The sequence below is a fragment of the Python bivittatus genome, unplaced genomic scaffold (genome assembly GCF_059951505.1).
Source record: "Python bivittatus isolate LINGU-HERP-01145 unplaced genomic scaffold, Pbiv_v1 ctg000330_np1212, whole genome shotgun sequence".
Taxonomy (NCBI): Eukaryota; Metazoa; Chordata; class Lepidosauria; order Squamata; family Pythonidae; genus Python; species Python bivittatus.
Window position 1 is genome coordinate 27,854,552 of NW_028277058.1, and position 23,006 is coordinate 27,877,557.

Genomic DNA, 23,006 nt, shown 5'->3' on the forward strand with positions numbered 1-23,006 from the left:
TGTGACACTGTTTTTCTCATTAACTTCAGTGTAGTGCTTTGCTTTCTTTGGCTGTAACTCATTGCATATACAATATTATTTCAGACTTTGGAGTGAAGGAGGGAACCAGATCATGTAATTAACTCATTGGGGGTCATATGGGAGAAAATATTTCCAAATTCTTAGTCAGATAATATATATTGTGATGGCTGAAGCTATCAAAGCTAGAAGCAAAGTGAGTGAGAACAGAGAACCATTATTAAACTATGATAGAGATGTCCTCCACATCTAAGGCTGAGAAACAAGGATAAAGAAGTCCATTACTATGTAAGAGGGGGAAAAGAAATGTAATTTAAAGCTGTGGGCTAGATAGTTATACTCTGCAGTAGCTGGCAATCTTTGTTATTAAGATTTCTTGTATCTGAATAAATGCAACTTACCTGCATGAGCCTAGTTGACTCTTCTGCTGCTAGCTCCTGAGTGCTGGTTATGTTTCTAGAGATTTATAGCCATGCCCTGGGTGTTATTCCAACTTTAGCACATCTTTAAAATTTCTAAAAAGGTTAACAGTCCATTATAGAGAAGAACGTTGGCACGCAAGCTTCACTATAGATGGATATAGATTCTTTTATTATTGTTCAGGCTACTAGGTTCTTTATATGTGGCAATATTGCCCTCTAATGGTTATTGATTTGTTAAAGTTAAAAGAAGTATTCATTCATTCATTCGTTCATTCATTCATTCATTCATTCATTCATTCATTCAAATACATTTTAGTATGCATGCATTTTTTTTTTTTAACCTTATTGGGATTTACCAGATAATGCTCCATTTTTTTAGAAGGCTTACACTTCCAAAATAGTTCAAATTGTTTCACTCATAATTAATTTCAAAAGAGAAATTAATCATTCCTTCTTCAGAGAAATGTTGTTATCTAGATAATTGGGGGGGGGGGATTGTACTAGACAGGGGGAAGACTGTTCTTTCAGACTTGCAAGATTCTGTCCATGTAGCTTTTCAATAAAGTAGAATTAGCTCATCTGGTTGCAATTCCTATCTGGTTTACCCTGGGAAGCTGACATCAATCTTGCAAGTCTGAAAGTACAATCCTCCCCCTTGTCTCCTTTACAGCCCAAGAAACTAGGGAGGGTCTCTTCTGAGTCTCTTGTCCCGCCCACTATCCAATTGTGGGCTATGCTGTCTCTTATCTGACTATTCCTTTGGCAGAGTCTTTTTGCCCAATCTCCCAAAGTCTTTCCCACATACCATTACAAAGAGGTGATCTCATCTCCCCCAACTCTTTCTGCCATGTTAATCTAGAGGACAGCAATTAGGGCTGGAGATGAGGGACATAGATTGGCCTTGTTCTGCAGGATTTCCATTTCACAGATCAGATAACCCTCCAATATTAAATGCAGCAGTCTGCCTTTTCAGAGTCTTTATCTAGGAGATTTTAATGTCTATGCTCAGGATATCGACCTAAGTGAGGTCCTCCAGGATGACCATAATCTGTACCAGTTGGTTCAGAACTCAGCATGCAGCAGGACAGGTGCTAAATTTCACATAAGACTGGTGATCTTAAGGTAGAGGAGCTCTGTATATATAATTGCCTTATTGTGAGTAGATCTTTTCCCTATCAGTTTTAAACTGGTGACCAGTCCAAATGTTTTCAGGGGGAGAACTGGTCTAAATCAATCTGATCCATACACCAGTGGCTCCAGATGGGTTCCTGAATGTGTCTGGAGAGTTTCTCACCTTGTCTTTTAGTGCTACTGTTGAAATCCTGCCTGATCTGTGGAATACAGAGATGGCACTAGCAGTTTGCGCTGTCACTTGAAAGTGCTTTTTCCCCCTTCTTTAGAGCCAAATCAGACCCTTTTTTGCTAAAAACAAAACAAAACAAAACAACCCTGAAAGTAATGAAGTGGGTGGAACTAGTAATTTTTTTTTTTTTTTTTAATATGGATCAGCTCAAGTATGGTATGTAGCCCATCTGAAGATATATCTGAAATCCTAGTCTACAGCAATGCAAGCTGGGAGGAGTGCTTATTTCTCTGCCTCCATTGCATTATATAAAATTGGTTGGTGCTGCTTTTCCATACTTCAGGCATCTCTTCCATTGTGAACAATTTGTATCTCTGGTATTGGTATTGCATCAGTTGATAGTGTTGTGTTATTTGGACACAAAGACAGTGTTATTTGTGTTCTACCTTTTCAGGTATGTAGAATGTGTGGAGATGAAGGTTATTAACTGTCCACTCAACCCTTGTCTTTTCTAGCTGATTAAATCAAACAAAACTTCCCTTGATGTGGGAAATCAGTGTATGAAATTATATCCAGTCTCAAATATTTTATTTCTGAGAAAAGTTATCACAAACGTGTTGACCTTCCAGCTCCAGACACCTTTGAATGATATTGATTACCTCAACCTATTTCCATAGGGACATGTGGTACTGAATCTGTTTTGGATTCCTGGATGGAAATTGGCAGGAAAAGTCCATCCTTTCTAGTTCTCACCAAACTAGATAAACTTGATAAAATCAATTGTGGTAACTTTCTGGACTAACAGGATTGGATCTAGAGGACTCTGTTTTGTATTAATCTTTCCTTTGGTCTAGGTCTGTAGTCTAGGTAATCTCTTTAATCATCAACTACAACTTGATTCACAGAAAGTTACTGCAGCAAGGAATGCTTTTGCATGATTAAAGGTAGTGATTCAGCTGTATCCCTTTCTCAGCCTGTAAGATTTTGTGACAATTAACTGCATCTTGGTATCCCCATCTTACAACATGCTCTATAAAGGATGCTACACTTGAAAAAATGTATGCTTGATGTAAAATCTGAATTCTCTATAATTTAATTAAATTTATGGCATCTTTACTTAAAAAAATACATGAAGCAACTACCTTGCTAAATCTAGATCTGACTAGTCCCTGGATGGGGCAGTAATGTATGCTATAATTAAACATGAAAGGCTAGTAAAGAAAGGAAGCAAATATTACATTCATTCCAACTTTTGAACCAGCCTGCTTAATCTACAGGTTTTTCTGATCCAATGCTTATTTCCATTCTATAGAAAGTTTTAATCTGTTGCTTCCTGCAATATATACTGCAGATGGACATACACATAGACTAGACTATTGTGATTGTTTTTTACTGCTTAGCCAGAAAATTGCAGAAACCTGTCCAGGCAGTTGCCAGGAGTCAATAATGACTTGAAGGCATACACACATACACATACACACACACACACACTTTATAACTCAATTGCCCTTTGATGATCAATTTTTTTTTTAATATTAAAGCTCAGCTTGGTTCAGATTAGACAGACCTATAGGAAGGCCACTAAACTAGGATAAGAGATTTGGGTTGCTCAAATCTGAATGACGATTAGATGATAGCAAACAGGTAAAAGTTGCAAGTGGCCATACAGTTGTTATTTAGCTCTTTGCAACCCAAAGCTGTTAGCCCTAAACTGAGCTCTGAGCAGATCTGGAGATTGACATTCTTTCCATTCCATTTTTTAAAAAATGCTTAATCTTTGCAATGTGTCAGCTAGAAATACAAATTAAACTTCATTATTGTTCACATTATTATGGTTGGTCACACAGTCAGCCAGATGTTTAGACTGGATTTGGCATTTTTATCCACCTCTCGAGTTCTTCCCAAGGACCTGGGATAGGCAGATGTTGTGGTTTGATGGTGTTACATTATTACTATGTAATGCTTCTTATACTAAATTAAAAAGATGTCAAAGTAAATAATAACAAAACTCCATACTTCATCTGAAAAATTTCTTTCCCACACTCAACAAAAATTTTACATGAGGCCTTTCTGAATTAAAAATTTGAATGCTTTGGACTTTCAAGATATAAAATATGTCTACAAAGTTATGTGGTCTAAAAATTGGAACGTACATTATCCAATTATGAAGGTAAAAACTATTTTAACAATCTATTGTCATGGCTGAATGTTAAAATATGCTCCCTTCTGTTTTTTACGTCTTCCTGTAGTATTGGTTTCACAACTGATATAAACTGCAATACACTAGAAATACTTATATTATTATACCTTTTTTTTTTCCCTTTTGAAATACAAAATAAGACTAAAACTATTCAAAATTATCTAGAAAATGTAAATGCTGAAAGAAGGCTGATAGGAACTAGCATGTCCAACTCAAAATAAAACCAGGGAGTTAAGTTTCCTGATACCGTATTCTTTAAAATTAATAGAAAAGCTGAGTATAATATATATTGTAACATAACTGGGCAAGCTAGAACTGTTCTTAAGTTTTGTTTGTTTGCTTTTGCTTGAAGAACACAAGGCAATCCGATCATTATAAATTACTGTTGGTGGAACCCTTCTCCTGGTGGAAATCCATCAGATCAAGAACAAAACTGGACAGAATAGTGGCAGAGGAGAGAGAATCCCCATTATATTAGACTCAGCCATTGGATCAGTGAAGAGTTCTGGATAGTTATTCTCATTTTGCCCTAGAAAGAGAGGATGACAGATTCCAACTGAGTCAAGGACATACCACAGCACAGCACCAACTTGTTATGATGAAATAACAGGTTCCAGGTATCAGTGGAGGAAAAGGTTACTCTATGTTGTTATGAGCTCACACATGGGGACTTTGGTGATTAAAGCACTTTGCACAGAGACTGCACTTTATATAAACAAATGTTTACCTAATCCTTATAATGTTTTTCTTGAATAGCCATTCCTTCCGGCCTTCAGATTGTCAGTTAACTATACTATTCAGAAAATCTTTATGTAAACATGGTCAGAATTAAGTATGCTGATTTAGACATGCTGATTACTCTCTGGAAGAACACAAAATATTAGTAGAATCTGTAGTCATCCTTGCATCACAGTGTTTTCAGTCTGGAAGAAGAAAACTTTTGGAAGAAGAGCATTATGGAAGAAGAAAAGGCTGGTAATCTTTTCATTAGTACCACTGTCATTAGAATCATGCTAATCTCTGTTTAAAAGGGCAAAATCTTCTAAATATCTTTTCTTTCAAGAGAATACATCCTACCTATGTGGCAATGTTAAGCAGGGTATTTGTGCATGCTTCAAAAATGATTCAGAAAGAGCCCAGTACTCTCTGCTATTCAACAAATCAGCTCAACTTTGTTCAGACTGTCACAAAAGCCTGAAAAACAAATGGCTTTATTGAGTAGTAGAGAAGTTGTGCTTGCCCTCATGTGGGATCGAAAGCACTTATGAAGCATGCCTACACCTACTCTCAAACAGTAAAATTTTCAGTCCAGGTTCATAGTAAAATAATTCATTCAGAAATAGATGCCTTGTTTACATATTTTAATGCAAATGTTTTAGCAGATGTACTTCCTGCATTTTAGAATGTTTTTGTCACCTTAGATCTCCAGTTGGATTTCCTGATAACTGAATCATTTGAATTTGAACGTTTTGTCCTCTTTTGATGGCGAACCATAGAAGAGCAATACATCATTTCTTTATTCCTTCTTTCTTCTCTTTCAAATGAACCTCCATTTTATCTACTTCCATTTCTTCTGGGCTCTGAAATGAAAGCATATGAAAGTTTGAAAATGCAAGAACATAAAATATGAAAATGATAGAGTCAAGGTGCTCCACAACAAGCAATAGATCATGACGTTAATAATCTGGAATTCTGGGAGGGCGGAGCTGGTGTCGCGGCGATACGGTGGGCGATCCTGGGCTCCCAGGATCGCAGTCGATATCTCCCCCCCAGACGGTCCCGATGGACCTAAGCCATCCCGTAGAGATGGCGATCGCAAAGGGCGCGTCCCGCGGATCTCAGGGACACCGCAAGTCCCAGATTGATCCCGGGAGAAGCTCTTGAAGCCGGCGGAGGAGAGGCAGCCAAAAATGGCTGCGAAAGCTGGGACAGCTCCAAAGGAAGAAGAAAGAGAGGGGTGTCAACCGGGTGAGATGGACCTTTACTATTCAACTATTCTTAGAGAACACCTTAAGTAACTTAAAGAGATTTTTAAAAGTGAAGAAAAGTGGATCAAGCGGCGAGATTGAGCCTTATAAAAAAAAAAAAAGGGGGAAAAAATCTTTTCTTTTTAACTTTCCCTTTTTAGTGGAATTGGCAAGATGTTTTTCTTTTAAAAAAAATATATTTTTAATTGGACTGGCTTTTTCTTTTCAATACTCAATAATTCTTTATCTTAAGCTTCTTTTTTGACTAAGATTTCTTTATTGCTATAAGAAATTTATATTTTTTGATTTTGAAATGGGGAAAGTGGAGTTAAGAGAAAGTAAATGAAAGAAAGTTGCACTGCCATCTAGAGGCTCGACATAGTGCCTTGTTTCTTCCATTGTGACGCATGCTCAAGGACCCTGGGCTTTCTAAAAAGATAGTGGGATGTGCATGTTTATACAGGTGCCATCCGAATAACTATAAACAAGAAAGTGGAGTTGAAAGCGACTTTGAAAATATCAAGATGGAAAGTTTGAGTTAGTCACAAGAGCCTTGATTAGTGGCAGTAGCTCTTCTTTCTGCTAGAAGCTCTGCTTTGCTCTCTATTCCCCCGCCCCCCAGTTGGATTTTTAAAGAGACCTAGCCTTTCCCCTCCTCTTCTTTTTTTTTCTTTTTCTTTTTTTTCTCTTTCTCTTGGCAAGAACAAAGATAAAGAATCCTTTGACTCAATGAAGGTTTATACAAGATAATAGACTATACGAGAAACACAATGCAGAAAAAGATTTTTAAACTATCGAGGATGACTATAAAAAACTGGAAGAAGAGCTGCAGAAATTCCCGCAAAAAAAAGAAAAAAAAGATATTAAAGCTAAAATGGATTTAATTAAACATAAAACGGGATCAATGGAAAAGGAAGAAATAGCACAAGAAATCAGAAACATTAAACAGAATTATTTTGAGGCTTATAAATTGAGACTTAAAAGGGTTAATCAACTGATAAATGAAGAGGGACAGACTTGCTCTTGGTACTGAGGGTGAGAAAAAGATTATACAACATTATAATGGAAAATCGTACTAAGAGAATGCATAAAAAGAAGAAGTAAAACAATATTGAAAGAAACTACTCCAGATGCCTAAAGAAAAAATGAGGGGAATACAACAATGATGGAACTGACAGAAGCTTCAAAAAGCAGAATGTTTGAAAGGACATTTATTATTGCTTTCTCTTATCCAATAATATAGAAAAAGGAATAAACAGCTAGATGTTTTGGGATATTGAATGAAAAGGGTGAACTTAAAATTATGCAAGCGCTGGAATAAAGTATAAAACTGAGATATATAGTTAAAAATTGTATTTGATTGTAAATGTTTTAAGAGATTAGACTAAAATTCATACATGGTTGGATATAGTAACATATAGATTTTAAACTAGAGACATTTTTGTTGAAACATGTAGTGAAGAATTAAGTATGTTTTGATAGTGGTTAGAACTGCAACTTTTAAGAATTGGAAGAATGAAAAAGTACCTATGCAGGAGGAAGTTATTGAAAATTATGGAATGTGCAGAGATGAGTTAAATTGAGATTTGAAATTAGAGTAAGAAGATAAGTAATTTTATATGACACAGGATTTGTTTTATTAATGATTGGATGAGAAAATATAGTAATGTAATGGATTAGGAAATTTTACAATAGAAATTTGATATTAATTATTATGTATATACACATATAATCGATAGATGAAAATGTACTACTAATCCTATTGAAAGCTAAAATTCCTTGTAATAAATGATTCTACAGACTAGCTATGAATGATTAATAATTGTTAATTGATAAGTACACAAGTATATTTTGAATAGATGATATGAGAATTTAAGATTATGAAAGGGGCACCAACGAGTTGGTAACTGGTTGACACACGGTATAAAATGGAAGATTTTTTTTTATGCTTTTCTATGTTTTTGTTTGTTTATGTATGTTTTGTGTTTGTTGTAAAAAATAAAAAAAATTATTAAAAAATAATAATAATCTGGAATTCTAACTGCAAATACATCTTATATTTGAAATGGGGCTTCAAGGATATGAAGAATGGCAATTACCAATCGAGTTGAGGTTGCCATACCTTAATGGTCTATTACTTCATGTATTACTTGCAACATTATCCACAATTACCTGAAAAGTAAGTAACTTTCTTCCTTAGAAAAGTTTTAATTAATTATTTTACATAAGAAAGGACTACAGAACAAGACTGATCTGTACCTAGACTTCATTTTGTGAATTTACCTCTTTTCCACCAACAATAGAACAAAATATTTTGATGTGTTAAAAACACCTTTCTCCATATTCTTGGTTGTTTCATTTTTAATAGTTACAATATATTAGTATCACCACTACAAATACCTGAATGCATTTTTTCAGGTTTAGTATATACTTTAGAATGTGGGCTTCTTTTTCTCCACGCTGGTATATTATATGCTGAAGCACACCTCTCTGTAAAGAAAAGAAATAGTTTTAATTTTTCTCTTTTATAACTTCAATTCTGTCAGTCTCCTTAAGCACATGTATCAAAACTGTCACTGTAACATTTTCTGATATTACATGATAAAAAATCCCATTGACAAATAGTTTAATTCCACAAGAAAATGTATTCTATATTTAACCTGAAACTGTGGGTTAGATTTTTGAAGAAATAAAACCTTCTGTGTATACTTCATTCATTCATTTTATTGCATTTATTTGTTAGATACATAGATCTCCTTCCCTATTACCTCTATAATAATTACACTGCAACGTAGATTGAGTTGAGAGAGAATGACTGGTCCAAACTCCAAACCTACAGTACATTAATTGGCTCCTGTCTCAGGGCTACAGATCTGGGCTGCAAATATCAGGATGATCTTTAGATGGCAGTAAAGACATGCAGAATATTCTAAGCCTTTGTTCCCCTCTACTAGTTATCTGAATTTGTGCAGCACAAATAATTTTTAAAATACTTTTTCTTGATGTTTCTTAAAAGCTACAGATGAAAACTTAAAACATAACCCGTGAATACAATTTAAACAATTCAGACAAGATTGTACATTAAAAAGTCTAAATAATATGAATAACATATGCAAAAGAAATAAACTTACAAGAAAATGGAAGTAGAAAAGAAAAAGAAAAAAAATGAAATTTAGTAGAATTAGTCTACTTTTCTACCATACAAGAATAGTAATTACATCTTTATGCAAATCACTACAGCTCAATTTTTAAACAACAAATTGGACCATATGGAACGATATTATCTTATCTTTACTTTTCATGATAAAGATAGTTGAAAAATTTAGAGCTGACAAATTTCATTTACCAATCTTCACCATCTGGTATATTTGTGTCCTTCCAGGAATGCATAATGACCATTTTACAGCAGTTCTGGAACAATATTTCCAAAGTTCCTCATAGGTCGCTAAGTTCCAAATCTGGGAGCTATAATTTAACATCATGCGGACATCCATAAATTCTAAGAACATGATTCACCACAATCTTGATGTCTCATCAGGAGACATCACATGGACATGACCAAACCATACAAGCTAATGCGGCTTCAAATTTATTATATCTCTGGGCTTCCAGTGAGGATTCATGGTGAACTAGACCTGAAGGTGCAAGGACAGCTTTGCAGTGGAGATTGGAGGGCAGATGGCAAATTCTGGCTGGTGAAGTCTCTCCAGAAAAGGGAAAGATTGTGAGATCACTCAGTTGCACTCCAGACTCCCAGCCACTCCTCATGAGTAGACTGCAGGAACAGAGGTTTTTATGGTTGACTTGTGAGTTGAACAGCTGGGAGTTGAGGGATTTCAATCAAGCTCACAGCTCTAATGTAGCTTATATGGATAAAAGGTTCGCTGGGCCTCATTTCTTAACCACTTTTGGAAATTGCTTCTTAACTGCTTTTCAGCTATTTGGACTGACAAGTTTTATAGCATTGAGTGAATTTCCTTCAATCCTCAGTGAAATAAATTTTAAATACAAGTTTAAGGACTTAATTAATTAATTAATTAATTTTTGAATAAACAGCAAAACTGTGATTAGAACATTGATTTTGGAAAGTTACAAAGGACTAAGGGTCCAGACAGATTTGAAATAAGATTTTGAAATGAATTATAAGAATCCTTCCCATGGGAAAATGCTGTTGTTTTGAATTCTTACAAAAAAACATGATAGGAAAGGACTTTGAAGATTGGACACTAGAGGGAACCAGAAGGAACTAAAGATTATAATTAAATGAGAACACTTGCATTTGACTTATTAATACAGAATGGAGCAAAATACTTTAACATTAGACGTATTGAAGGATATTTGTGAACAATAGATCCAGAAGTTAATTTTAGGAGTGTCTGCCATTATAGATAGTCTTTAAAAGATGTTATGGAAGAGGAACAAGATTTATTGGACAAGAGAGAGACTGATTTGAAAGTGGATTTAAACATGGCAGGCTATAAGAATGATATGGAAAAAGATGCTACACTGAATATACAAATGAAATTGGCTGATGTCTTATTAAAAGGAATATACAAATAACAAACCAAAAGAGTGACCTGAATAATTTTCCTATATTGGATTTACAAAAGAAACTTGTTTAAGCTTTGAAGAATTAATGTTAATTAATTAATGTTAATAAATGTGAGGAGGAACAAAGAAAAAATAAAATCAAGTTCTAGGACATTATTTGAAGGGATTAAAGATCAAGACCGCTAAAATAAAAGCAATATAAAGTTGGTTTATTTGATCAAGGTTAAAATAAATATGTTATTATCTCTGGTAACCCTTAATGGACTTTTACTGATCAGGACTGAATGAGGCTTGTTGCTGAAAATTGTCTCCAGAGCAAGAAAAGAACTTGAGATTATCCACATGCACTCTGGGCAGCTGTTCTCTTCCTCTTCCTCTTCCTCTGCTTCTACTTCTTTTTGAATAGATGGCAGAAACTGACATTTTTGCAGTCTTCTGCAAGCAGCTGGGAGTTGTGGGATTCCATTGAACTCAGAGCTGTTAATGTAGCCTTTTATGGACTTGAGGTTCGACCAAATCTCATCTTTTTAATCACTTTGGATTCCTCTTCTTCTTCTTCTTCTTCTTCTTCTTCTTCTTCTTCTTCTTCTTCTTCTTCTTCTTCTTCTTCTTCCTCCTCCTCCTCCTCCTCCTCCTCCTCCTCCTCCTCCTCCTCCTCCTCTTCCTCTTCCTCTTCCTCTTCCTCTTCCTGCTTGTTAAAGATTCAAAACCTTCTCAACTACAAGTCTGGTTGTATTTTCTGGGAGAGTTCTCCTTCAATCCATTAGGGTTGAATCTCCTTCAAGCCCCACTGAATAAAACTGAAACTGGTTTACAGGTGCATTTAGAAAACATAGCTTACAAGAAAGAGATGGATTTACAAATGAAACTGGATGAAGATATGTATTTAAAAAATACATATACAAATAATAAACCAGAAGAGTGATGTGGATATTTTTCTCATATTGGATTTACAAAAGAGACTTGCCACACTGAAATTACAAAAGGGGCTTGACAAACAGGAGAAGGACTTTGAGAGAAGAAACTAACAGAGGATGAGAAAGCAGATGTTAGAACTTCCTCTGAGGAAAGTAAAGATCATTGGGAGAAATAAGAAAGATTACAAAATTGGTTTATTTAATCAAGGTTAAAATAGTAGGTTGCTATTTCTGGTGATGTTTAATTGTTTTTTGACTGGGACTAGAATCTGATTATTTGAAGAAAGGAAATAGAGGGATCTGTTTAAATAGAAATTGAGATATAAATATGAAAGGAAGGATTTAAATTGGGTGTAATAGAACAAGTTTGTAATATATTATTTCTAATAACCTTTACTGGACTTTTGCTGATTAATATGGAGAGATGAGGTTTAAGAGATCCTGATAATTTGTTAATGTTGACTATACTTGTTAGGAATGAAGGAAAAGGGTACTTTTTTTCTTTTTCCCCACACCCCCCTTTTTTTTTCTCCACTTTTTTAATTTTTAATTTTTTTAAAATGTATTTCTGTACTATGTAGTTGTATTAGCTTTATTTCTATAACATAATCTTTAATAACATTATAGAGGACTGAAATGATGAAGTTTTATGGGTTTATAGATAAGAGATGAGATATGGGAAGAAGAGATTATTTGTTGTATTTTAAGAGAAAGTGATAAGTTACTAAAGTTGTTTATACTTGTGATGAAGGGGGAAGTAATTTCTTTATATATTTATTTTCTTTTTCTTTACTACATTATTTTTGTCTTTCTATTTTCCTTTCTATTTTTTCTTTTTCTCTTCTTTTCTACACTTTCTATTTTTTTTTAATATTTTTTAGTTTGTATTTTTAATTTCTATCTTTTTAATTGTAATGTTTAATAAAATTATTATTACAAAAAAACAAATTCATTATATCTCCAACACAAGGAAGGACAAAAACATCTATTGGGGAGTCCAATAAACCAGAGAAAGATTTTGTTGTTGTTGAGTTTGTTGAATTTTAGTTCATAAGAAACATTTGGTGTTATTTAAAATCTGTGATCATTGATTTTATATTGTAGGATCTCCAATTTTCTATTCCATATTTCTTTATATTATTTAAAGTTATTTTTATGAACTGTTTAAATTGGTGATGATGTTGAATGGCAGGTTTAGCCTCTATAAAACATGGTTAAAATCTACTGGAGATTGAGAGGCTGCTACGGCATCCTGATCAAACAAAGAACATAAAAGCTTTACTGAATACGTTGCTAACTAGTTGTTTTATGCAAATTATACTCCTTCTGCAATCTTACAAAAGTTGTTAAAGTTTCATTAATAATTAACAGATTAAGATTAACATATTTTCTGTCCATTTAATTTTTAAAAAAATATTTTTCTGCCATTTTTAAATAGGGATATTTCAAATCAGCAATTTTTCATGAGAATTCACATCACACCATAGTTTCTTTCCCAGGAGTGACCCAAACTGACTCAAGCGTTAAAAGTATTACAGAATTTCTATTCTAATTGGAACCAAGTACTTGCCAGGATTTCAAGGATGCCAAATAATAACTCTCCAGTTGGGCCTTCTATATTAGCTTTCTTGAAAAATATACAGTATTTATTTAGGAAGACACATTTAAAACATAGTGTATAAATAAAATCCATTAGGCATGAAAAAAAGCATTCTAAAGCACATTGTGTCACTGCACTAGGATCGAACAAAAGAGCACAACAAATAAACCAGTTGGGGCACAAAAGCTAAGGAGAATAAATCGGTTGCATTGAAAATGTTTATTAAGAAATGACTACATTTCAATACCAAATAATATATATTAAAGTTTAATAAAAAGGGCCTTATAAGATTAAAACAAAACTGAGATATACATTATGATGCAACAAAAACTAGTTTAACATTTGCTTTAAACCATCATACATCTTCCTCTGTATAGTTTGGTTTTAACTTTATTAACACAACGTTAATACAACACATAATATTTGGAGCAACCAATTTAACAAAGTGAAATGATATCTATAAACATCACCATTCCTTAAAGAACATGGTACATATTTTTTCCAGTTTTTTTACAAGATATAAAACTATTAGCTTGTTGTCCAATATGTTTTAGGATGACACTTTTCAGAAGGGGTGATATTCCTGAGAGTTACAGAATATAAACATCTAAAAGCTCATACTAGGATTCAGTTTGGTGTTAGATACAGAGAAAATGTAAAATTTTAAACCTATTTTTTCCCTGAATGTGATAACAGTATGTTACAATTAGTCTGAATTAGCCAAGTTTTCTATTACAAATCCTTTATGCTTTTTACATATTTTTTCTTTTTTCTTATATTTTATTCACCATTTTGGAAAAAAGAAAAGAAAAAAATAAAGAAAAATAGTGCATGAAGTAACAAAATGAACAGAGAGTTTACAAGCATGATAGAATTAGGTTAAAATTCTATTATGAAAATATTAAATATTTATTTTCATAATAGATTTTTAACCTAATTCTATCATGCTTGTAAACAAGGTAAGAGGGGATAGGCCTGGACTGATACTTTTCCTGTATTCTTTTCCTGTATTTCTTGGAAAAAATGATTAACATCAATGAAAAGTAGTAGTCAACATGTCCCCACATGAGCCAAAGAAGAGGTAAGAACTTTCCAGCTGAGTTTACTTCATTAAGCTAACTGTAGTTTGTTTAATCTTGGCTTGTGGGCTAAGCCATAAGCCATAGTTTACAAACAAAAATTGTTACATTTACATAACACACTAAGGATTCGGGTAAGTATTTAATGTACTAACATTTAGACACAGACCATAATAACCAGAGCTGGAAACAGAATAAATGATATACCATAATGTAAAGTGAGATTTAAAAATAATCACAAATATAAAAACAAAAAACAAATAATGATTGCCACAGCTTGCCTTCTTAGTAAATATACTCCAATGAATAACATGAACAGCACTAAGTACCTTTAGGCATATTTAATATAAAATTAACATATTGCATTTATTTGAATTTTTAAATAACCAGTTTCTTGTAACCACATTCCTTGAAACTTTGCAGACTTAATTGCAGAGACATTATATAAAAGCTAGAATATAGTAATCATGTACTTAAATTGTTTTAAATAGCCCTTTCTCAAAATTAATTCCAAAGGAGTTTATGTAGTTAATAAGATTTAATTTTTGGAGTTTCAAATTCATATACAAAACAACAAACAGAAGATGAGACCAGCTGCCTTATACAGGCAAAGTAACAACACTGAAAGCTTTAGGGCAGGGTATCATAGCAGTATTATTTAATTAGCATAATAGAACACTACCTCGTTAGGAAAAACTGACTTCCATATCAGAAAGAGATCTTAAGAAGCTAGCTGCTCACCTGTAGATAAATTCATCTTGGGTTCTTTGGCCACCCCAATTTTAGCATAGGTGAGATTTTGTGACCTTCCAGCCACTGGAGAACTCAAGGAAATACTTCTCCCATTGGCTCTCTGAGAAGGAATATAAGAGGCATTCTCAGCATTCTTGATCTGATCATTTTGTTGGCAATTCCCTTTACTTTTAGGGTTTGAAGTATGCACTGCTGCAAGAGATAATACAACAATCAATATTTTCCCCCAACATGTAAGAAACTACTCGGGGCTGCTTAACATATAAGGCAAGGATGGGAAATGCATTCCAGTTTAGTCATCCATGAGCCCAGAACATTCTGGCTGGAAGCAATTGGAGCTGCAGACCAGCACTTTGTGGAGGACCATAAGTGGTCCATCTCTCATATAAAGGAATGAATGAAACACTGGGTCCTAACAGAGAGCTCCATCTTAATAGAGATCATTCCATCTGATGATGGAAAATGGTGAATAGGGCAGATTGTAATATTTTGATTGATTCAAAAAGGTTATTTGAAATACCTTTTGCTGTCAAAGGGGTAGACAGATTTTTGGATTCCTCAGATAGCCATTTCTTTTTCTTTACTCCCTTAAAATGATGCTTCTTGATGCTTTCTGTGTGGCTTGTAGCTGAAAAAAAAATTGTTAGGAGGGTGTTGTTCAGTTCTAGTGTGATGATTAGTAAGGAAGATAATCCTGATAGATCTACACACTCCACTAAGCCATTGTTTTACCACAATTTAGTAAATAAACCACTCTAGCTAGGTTCATGCAACTGATTAAACCTCAGTCAAATCATATTTTGGCTTAGCACACTCTGTGAATCAGGACTAACTGTGGCCTCTGTTCCCATGTTAGCACATGATCCAGGAATTCTATTCACAGTTTTAATGATCCTCAAACAGTCTTCCAAGGGATAAAATGGTCTGACATTTATAGCACCAATATTACTGCATGTTACTTTATTTAGAGGTATTACCTCAGTGGTTGTCTCATTTGATTACTGCTATTCAGTCCTCAGTTGCCAATTTGGCAAATGAAATGACCTACAAATACAGAAATTCCCCAGCAGAGTCTGATGTATTTTTAAACTGACAAGAACAGTTCGCCCAGACAGAGAGGTCAAATCATTGCCAATAGCTGCAAGAATGAAAAAAGAAACAGGATATCCAGGGTGATTTGTATCTATCCACTAATTGTTCTACTCAATGGCTAATAAGCATACACGTTTCCTTCCAGAGAAGGCAAGGCTTCGGAAGTCAGTATAACCAAGTGTTTGCTGAAATCAGTATGTCAGCAGAGGAGCCACTGTCAATCTTCAGAGCTCTCCCATTCTACTGCTATTATAATAGCAGTTCAACTGCTACTTTTCTTTAGCATTTTATATATTTCAGCCAACTATATGAGCACTGACTGGAGCAAAGAAAAGGAGCAGCAGCTTCCATTTCCCTTAATATTATTACATTTGTGGCCATGGGTTGCAATGACCTAATGATGATGCAAATTGGATAAGACAGAATTTATATCTGTTTCTTAGGTAAGTTAGCCTTATTTAGGGCTTATTCTACAATATTCTGAGTATTTTCCCACCTCAAAATGGCAGAAGACTCTAGCCCCAGTTTTCAGTAACTATGGGCAAAAGTGGCTCCAAGAATCACAAAAAAGTCTTCAGGGGCTGAATTAAGAGCCTCAGGGGGTCCTCTCCCCAGCTAAGCAGGTGTATGAACAGCAGCAACAGAAATGAACAGATGGAGATATCGTTGGAAAGGGATATCTTGCCTAGCATTTCTCCCCTGAACATGTGGGGCATCTCAAAATGCTACAGATGAACTAGTTTAAAGGAACATATTGTAGAGGAAAACCAATATAAAGTTGGTGAAGGTATGTAGGACCTTTTGCAGATAAGAGATACAATAAACATCATCTCAACCCTGGGAATGGAGGGATCTTGAGGAGACTCAAAATAAGGCTGCCTTGATTCCATATGGTATAAAAGAGGGCAGAGGAAGACCCTGGCAGGCTTTCAAGATTCTGTTAATATATCCTTAAACAATAAAGTAGAATTTCAATAGTCCTTCAGGCTTCTGTTTTGTGACCTGGCCTATCTGGAAGGGCTGACACATGCTGTCAGATGTAACTGATCTGAAGCATTTGGGCACTGTATTAGTAATAAGTGACATAATGTGAAAAAAGGGGAAAAGTCTACCAATTCACTTTTAAATGTACCACAAAAATGTAATTCAAAGTGAGCTGGTCAATACAATCCCTTTTTAGCTTCTCAGGAAATCAAAGTGGTTCACTGCACCATGGGGAGTAGAAGCATTAGGGTGCCAGTCTGTGAATTCAAAGCCCCACACATTTAAATAATAACAGCAACTGCAATCCTGTTGGTTCCTCATCTTCCTTTTCCTTGTTTTGTTTTCTTTCTGGAGAAAGAAAGGAACAAAGAAAATACCCAGCACTACTGCCTAAGAAGCAGGTGGGGAGAGAAAGATAACACACATACACACACGTACGTAAGTGCGTGAGCATGTGAGAAATGGGAAGAAAGGGGAAAAAGAAAGAGTGCCAAGACTACACAGGAGCAAAATTGGGTGCAGAGACTCAGAGTGTCTAAGCTTCCAGAGCCCACTGCTGTGGCATTGGACATAAAACAGTAAAAATGTCCACAATTACTACCACAAGTATTCTGCTTAACACAAACTCAGTTATCTGGTTCTGTTAGTACCAAAGAAACTGGAATGTACTATAGCTAAAACTAATAACTGGGATGAGATCATCTTACTGTCTCCTAGTCCTTTTGTGTCTAATTTAGAGTGATTGCAAGACTAATCTTCACATTTTTTTTAATTATTATTGTTGTTGTTGTTTATTGGATTTCTCCCCCGCCCATCTCCCCCACAGTAGGGGACTCTGGGCGGCTTACAGACATTAAAACTATAAATATATATAAAATACATAATATATATAGAATTAAAACAATACTAAAAAAGGAAAATCCAAGAAGATGGAAAATCGGGCCGGGGACAGCCAGTCACTATGGGGCTAGCCATCTCTCTGCTTGAGATATTCCCTCCCCTCCCCAGGCCAAGTGACAGAGCCAGGTCTTCAAGGTCCTTCAGAAGGCCAGGAGGGGGCCAATCGCACCTCTGGGGGCAGAATGTTCCAAAGAGCGGGGGCTACTGCAGAGAAGGCCCGCCTTCTGGACCCTGCTAGACGGAGTTCTTTTACTGAGGAGGTCCGAAGCATGCCCTCTCTGTGTGAACAGGTGGGATGGGTTGAAGTCATAGAGGAGAGGCGGTCCCTTAGGTAACCTGGCCCCATGCCATGTAGGGCTTTAAAGGTAATAACCAACACCTTGAATTGGACCCAGAAGCAAACTGGTACCCAATACAGCTCGTGGAGCAATGGTGTTACATGGGTCCTTCTCAGGGCTCCAAAAATAGCCCGCGCGGCTGCATTCTGGACCAGCTGTAGCTTCCGGATACTCTTCAAGGGTAGCCCCATGTAGAGCGCATTGCAGTAGTCTATCTGGGAGATAACAAGGGCATGAGTGACTGTTTGAAGGGCATCCCAATCCAGGAAAGGGCGTAACTGATGCACAACCCAAAGTTGTGCAAAGGCCCTCCTTGCCATGGCTGCCACCTGCTCTTCAAGCAGGAGCCATGAGTCTAGGAGGACCCCCAGATTACGCACTGAGTCTGTCTGGGGTAGTGCCACCCCATCGAGCACCAAAGATGACAAAGTCCCGGATACAGAGGAGCCATTAACCCACAGCCACTCCATCTTACCAGGGTTCAGCTGAAGCCTGTTGTTCCCCATCCAGACCCTTACAGCCTCCAGACACCGAGAAAGGGTAGTCACGGCATCACTTACTTCACCTGGGATGGAGATGTATAATTGCGTATCATCAGCATACTGATGATATCTCATCCCATTGTGATGGATGATCTCACCCAGCAGTTTCACGTAGATGTTGAAAAGGAGTGGGCAGAGAACCGAACCCTGTGGCACCCCACAAAGGAGGGGCCGAGGATGGGACCTCTCGCTCCCTATCAACACCAATTGGGATCGGCCCTGAAGAAAGGCAGTGAACCAGCACAATACTGTGCCGCCCACCCCCAATTCCCTGAGTCATCCCAACAGGATACCGTGGTCGACGGTATCAAAAGCCACTGAGAGATCAAGGAGAGCAAGGATGGTCGCACTTCCACCATCCCGCTCCCGCCAGAGATCATCCATAAGTGCGACCAATGCCATTTCCATTCCATAACCGGGCCTGAAACCTGACTGGAAGGGGTCCAGATAATCCATTTCCTCTAGGACCCTTTGGAGCTATGAAGCCACCACTTTCTCAACCACCTTCCCCAGAAAGGCAAGGTGGGAGACAGGACGAAAATTGTCCAGTACGGTGGGATCCAGGGAGGGTTTCTTGAGGAGGGGGTGCACCAACGCTTCCTTAAAGGCAGCCGGAAACACTCCCTCCTGCAAGGATGTAGTAACCATCGCCTGGATCCAACCACATGTCACCTCCTGAGCTGCTTTCACCAGCCAGGAGGGGCATGGGTCAAGATGGCAAGTGGTGGCCTTCACGGTCCCCAGGACCCTGTCCACTTCCTCAGGAGCAACAGGATCAAACTGTTCCCAGATAACTGGGTAAGAACGGTTCCCCGGTATCTCCCCAGACCCTGCCCCATGCTCGGAGTCTAACTTGGAATGAATCCGAGTGACTTTGTCCTGCAGCTGCCCTGAAAATTCCTCCGCACAGCCTTGCAAATGAACCCCCACATCCCCCTTGCCAAGGAGGGACCTAGTTATCCTAAACAGGGCCGCCAGGCGGCATTCTGTGGATGCAATAAGGGCGGAGAAGTATTGATGCTTCACCACCCTTATTGCCACAATGTAGGTCTTGACAGCGGCTCTAACCTGTGTTTGGTCAGATTCAGTCTTTGTCTTCCTCCAGCGGTGCTCTAGATGTCTCTTAACCCTCTTCAGCACCTTCAACTCCTCTGTAAACCACGGGGAGTGTCGGGGCTGATGTGGCAAGAGAGGTCGCATAGGCGCGATCCTGTCCAAAGCCCCAGCCGCCTCTCTATTCCAAGCAGCAGCCAAGGCCTCCGCTGGACCATGCAGCAGGTCCACGGGAATATCCCCCAGCTCCCTCTGAAACCCTGACGGGTCCATCAGGCGCCGGGGGCGGACCAATCACATGGGTCCTGCTTCCCTGCGGAGGGGGGTGGCATAAGAGAAACTCAGGGTCACTAGGACATGATCTGACCATGACAATGGGTAAAGCTGTAAATCTCCCCTCAGATCACTTTGCCATTGCTCCGACAAGAAAACCAAATCCGGCATGTGGCCACTGTCTCGGGTTGGGTCCCGCACCATTTGTGACAGGCCCATGGCTGGTAGCCATGAACTCCCGAGCCGCATCCGAGGACCACCCCAGGGATGGCAGGTTGAAATCCCCCAGAACCATAAGCCTGGGGAACTCCACCGCCAGTCCCACAATGGCCTCCAGCAGCTCAGGCAGGGAGGCTGCCACGCAGCAGGGAGGCTGGTACAATAGCAGAACTCCCAACTGTTCGCGGGAGCCCAACCTAATGAACAGTGTCTCACAGCCCGAAACTTGTGGAGCAATGCCCCTGAAGGCCACTAGAGATTCCCGGATCACAACAGCCACCCCTCCTCCTCTGCCCTGGCATCTCGGCTGGTGCCACACCATGAACCCAGCTGGGCACATTTCTGAGAGGGGCACCCCTCTCTCGGGGCCTAGCCAGGTCTCGGTAATACATGCCAGGTCTGCCCCCTCCTCAGTGATCAAGTCACATATGAGGGGGGCCTTGTTGTTAACCGACCTGGCATTAAGCAGCAGCAGCCGAAAGCCAGGGCCCCTACGAACCTGCTGACCAGGACCTGGGAAGGAGCCAGGAGGGCCGGAACACGCCACCGATGAGACATACCGGGGGCGTCTTCCCCGAAGATAGCCCACCCTCCAGCTCCCGCCATAACGTCCCCTGCCCATCACCACTTCGATGGTGTAGCCCACCGCATAGCCCCCGGGGGTTCTGGGCCCAAATGCCTCCCCACCTGGACCTCCCGGGTCCTCAATCCGAAGCAAGGGCCCCTCCTCCCAACCAGTCATCCTCATTCATACCCAAACGCTTACCCACTGGAGGGTCACCCCGGCGCACCAGCTCACGCTCTCAGCGCCACCAGGACCCACCCCCCACCGAACCATACACTCCCCCACACCCTCTGCCATCCTGCATGATCTCTCTCACTAGTCGGCAGGGTGGACATCCGACTCATTCCCTCACACCTCCTGTCTCCCACCCAGAAGGTGGAATCTAGTATCCTCACATGCTCTCAGACTCCTTCCCAGACTCTCACTCCCAGGAGGGAGTCCCAGACTCACACTGGAGGGACCCTGCGGTTCTCCACTGGCCCTGGGGGGGGCTTAATGGGGGTGGCTAGATTCTTAATCCCCAGTTCGCTGGTCTTAGAACCAGGGACTGTTGACTCCATATGCTGTCTGGCTGCTCCCCTGTCTGGCTCCTCCTCCGGCACCAAACAATCCTCCTCCACAGCCGGCCTGCAAGTCCATCACGGCCTCAGCCCTCACAACCCACCCAGCATCCTTGTGCCAAACCACCAAGTTCCCAGGGCTCCAGCCGCCTGTGAATTCCCACATCCCTGGAGTTAGCTGCGTTGCTCCAGGGCTCACTAAAACACAACATGTAGTCCCAGGGTCAATTGAAGCTCGCAGCACTGCTCCAGGGGCCCCCTGGGGGTCGCTGCGCCACCTGAGGGTTTGCTGGGCCCGCTGGGCCTGGGCGTGCTGCGCCGGGGTCCGTTGGGTTCGCCGTGTCGTACTGGAGCTCGCTGGGGCTTCCCGTGCCACGCCGCACCATGCTGGGGCTCACCAGGACCTGCCGTGGCTCGCTGCAACCCTCCTGGGGCCGTGGAGTTTCAAGGCTCGCCAAAGGTTGCTGCCCACGCCGAGGTCCACAAGGGCTCTCTCCACTGCGCCAAGCCTAAGCTTGCCACGGCAGGTCTCCGCTCCGGGGGCTCGGCACACCATGCAGGGACTGCGCCGCACCGGAGCTCGCCTGAGGTTCGTCCAAGGCCGCTGCGAACCGCCACGCTCTGCCTGCGCCCTGCCGCTCCGTCCAGGGGTTGCGCCCGAGTCGACACACCAGAGGGGGTAACCCCCCCCTCGCAGTCTCCTCTGTACCCAGTCCACCCCTGAAAGATGATAAATCCCAGGGGGGGAGAGGTCAAAACCACAAGACCCCCGATACAGCAGCAATGACCGGCGTTTGCTGGTGGCCGCCATCTTGCAGAGACTATTTGACTATTTTCAGTTATATTTGGACTTAGAAACATAGGCAGGTTTATATGTATGCAAGGTTAGAGCTTGTAGAAAGCCACCAGCCAATCCATGTTGGCCCTGAGTATCACATCCTCACCCCATCAGGCCCATGCCTAAACACACATGCCTCTTCAATGTTCACACAAATAAAAGAGCATAAATTGCTAACAATTCCCCATATTTCTGTGTTCAGTATAATGGCCAACCTACATTCACGTCCGAATTCCTCCTAATGCCGGTCTGCTACCAATTTTGCATTTTGATTCTTTTACCTAATCATGCTAATCCAGCGTTCTCACTCCAGGCAGAAATGACTAGGTTCAAATTATCATACTTCAGACACATTATGCAAAGACCTAGCTCTCTTGAGCAGTCTATAATGCTGGGAAAGGTGGAAAGAAAAAGAAGCAGAGAACGACCAGCAGTAAGGTGGATGGACTCAATTACAGGAGCAATAGGTGTATCATTGGAAAACCTGGAAGGCCAGGTTGGGGACAGATCATCCTGGAGAAAGTCAGTCTGATGGCATATCATCAGTTAAACCTAACCATGCCAGTACAATGCTATGATAGGCCATCAGGAACTGTGAAGGAGGTCATGCCAAAAATCTCCTCCGGTATTAGTGCAGATGCGTTTTTCAAGAACAATGTAGCAATGATTGCCACTTCTGAAATGGCATTCATTCTCTTGAAATGTCATATCTTCATCCAGTGATTCAATGCACTGGCATGAGAATATATCAAGATGGTTCCCCAATTATGACATCATGTAAGCAACATGTGGCTCAAATCACCCTTTTGAATGGGATCTACCCTTTTCTGGA

General features: G+C 39.3%; 1 protein-coding gene across 4 annotated transcripts in view; it reads right to left on the reverse strand.

Annotated features, from left to right (window-relative positions):
* Positions 1-3,817: 3,817 nt before the first annotated feature.
* ZC3H11D (zinc finger CCCH-type containing 11D) overlaps positions 3,818-23,006 on the reverse strand; it is a 36,851-nt gene continuing 17,662 nt past the window's right edge. Inside the window, exons 9-13 of one of the 4 annotated variants that reach the window (XR_015796422.1) lie at positions 15,331-15,438; positions 14,799-15,002; positions 8,311-8,400; positions 5,360-5,523; positions 3,818-4,472 (exon numbers count right to left, since the gene is read on the reverse strand). Coding sequence is in view for 3 of the 4 variants with exons in the window: in XM_088141872.1 (XP_087997998.1) it covers positions 5,498-5,523; positions 8,311-8,400; positions 14,799-15,002; positions 15,331-15,438 (428 nt within the window). In the remaining variant the exon portion in view is untranslated. Of the gene's footprint in view, positions 4,473-5,096; positions 5,524-8,310; positions 8,401-14,798; positions 15,003-15,330; positions 15,439-23,006 lie in introns of those variants that run through there. The other 3 variants (XM_088141872.1, XM_088141871.1, XM_025167193.2) reach the window with 3 other exon arrangements.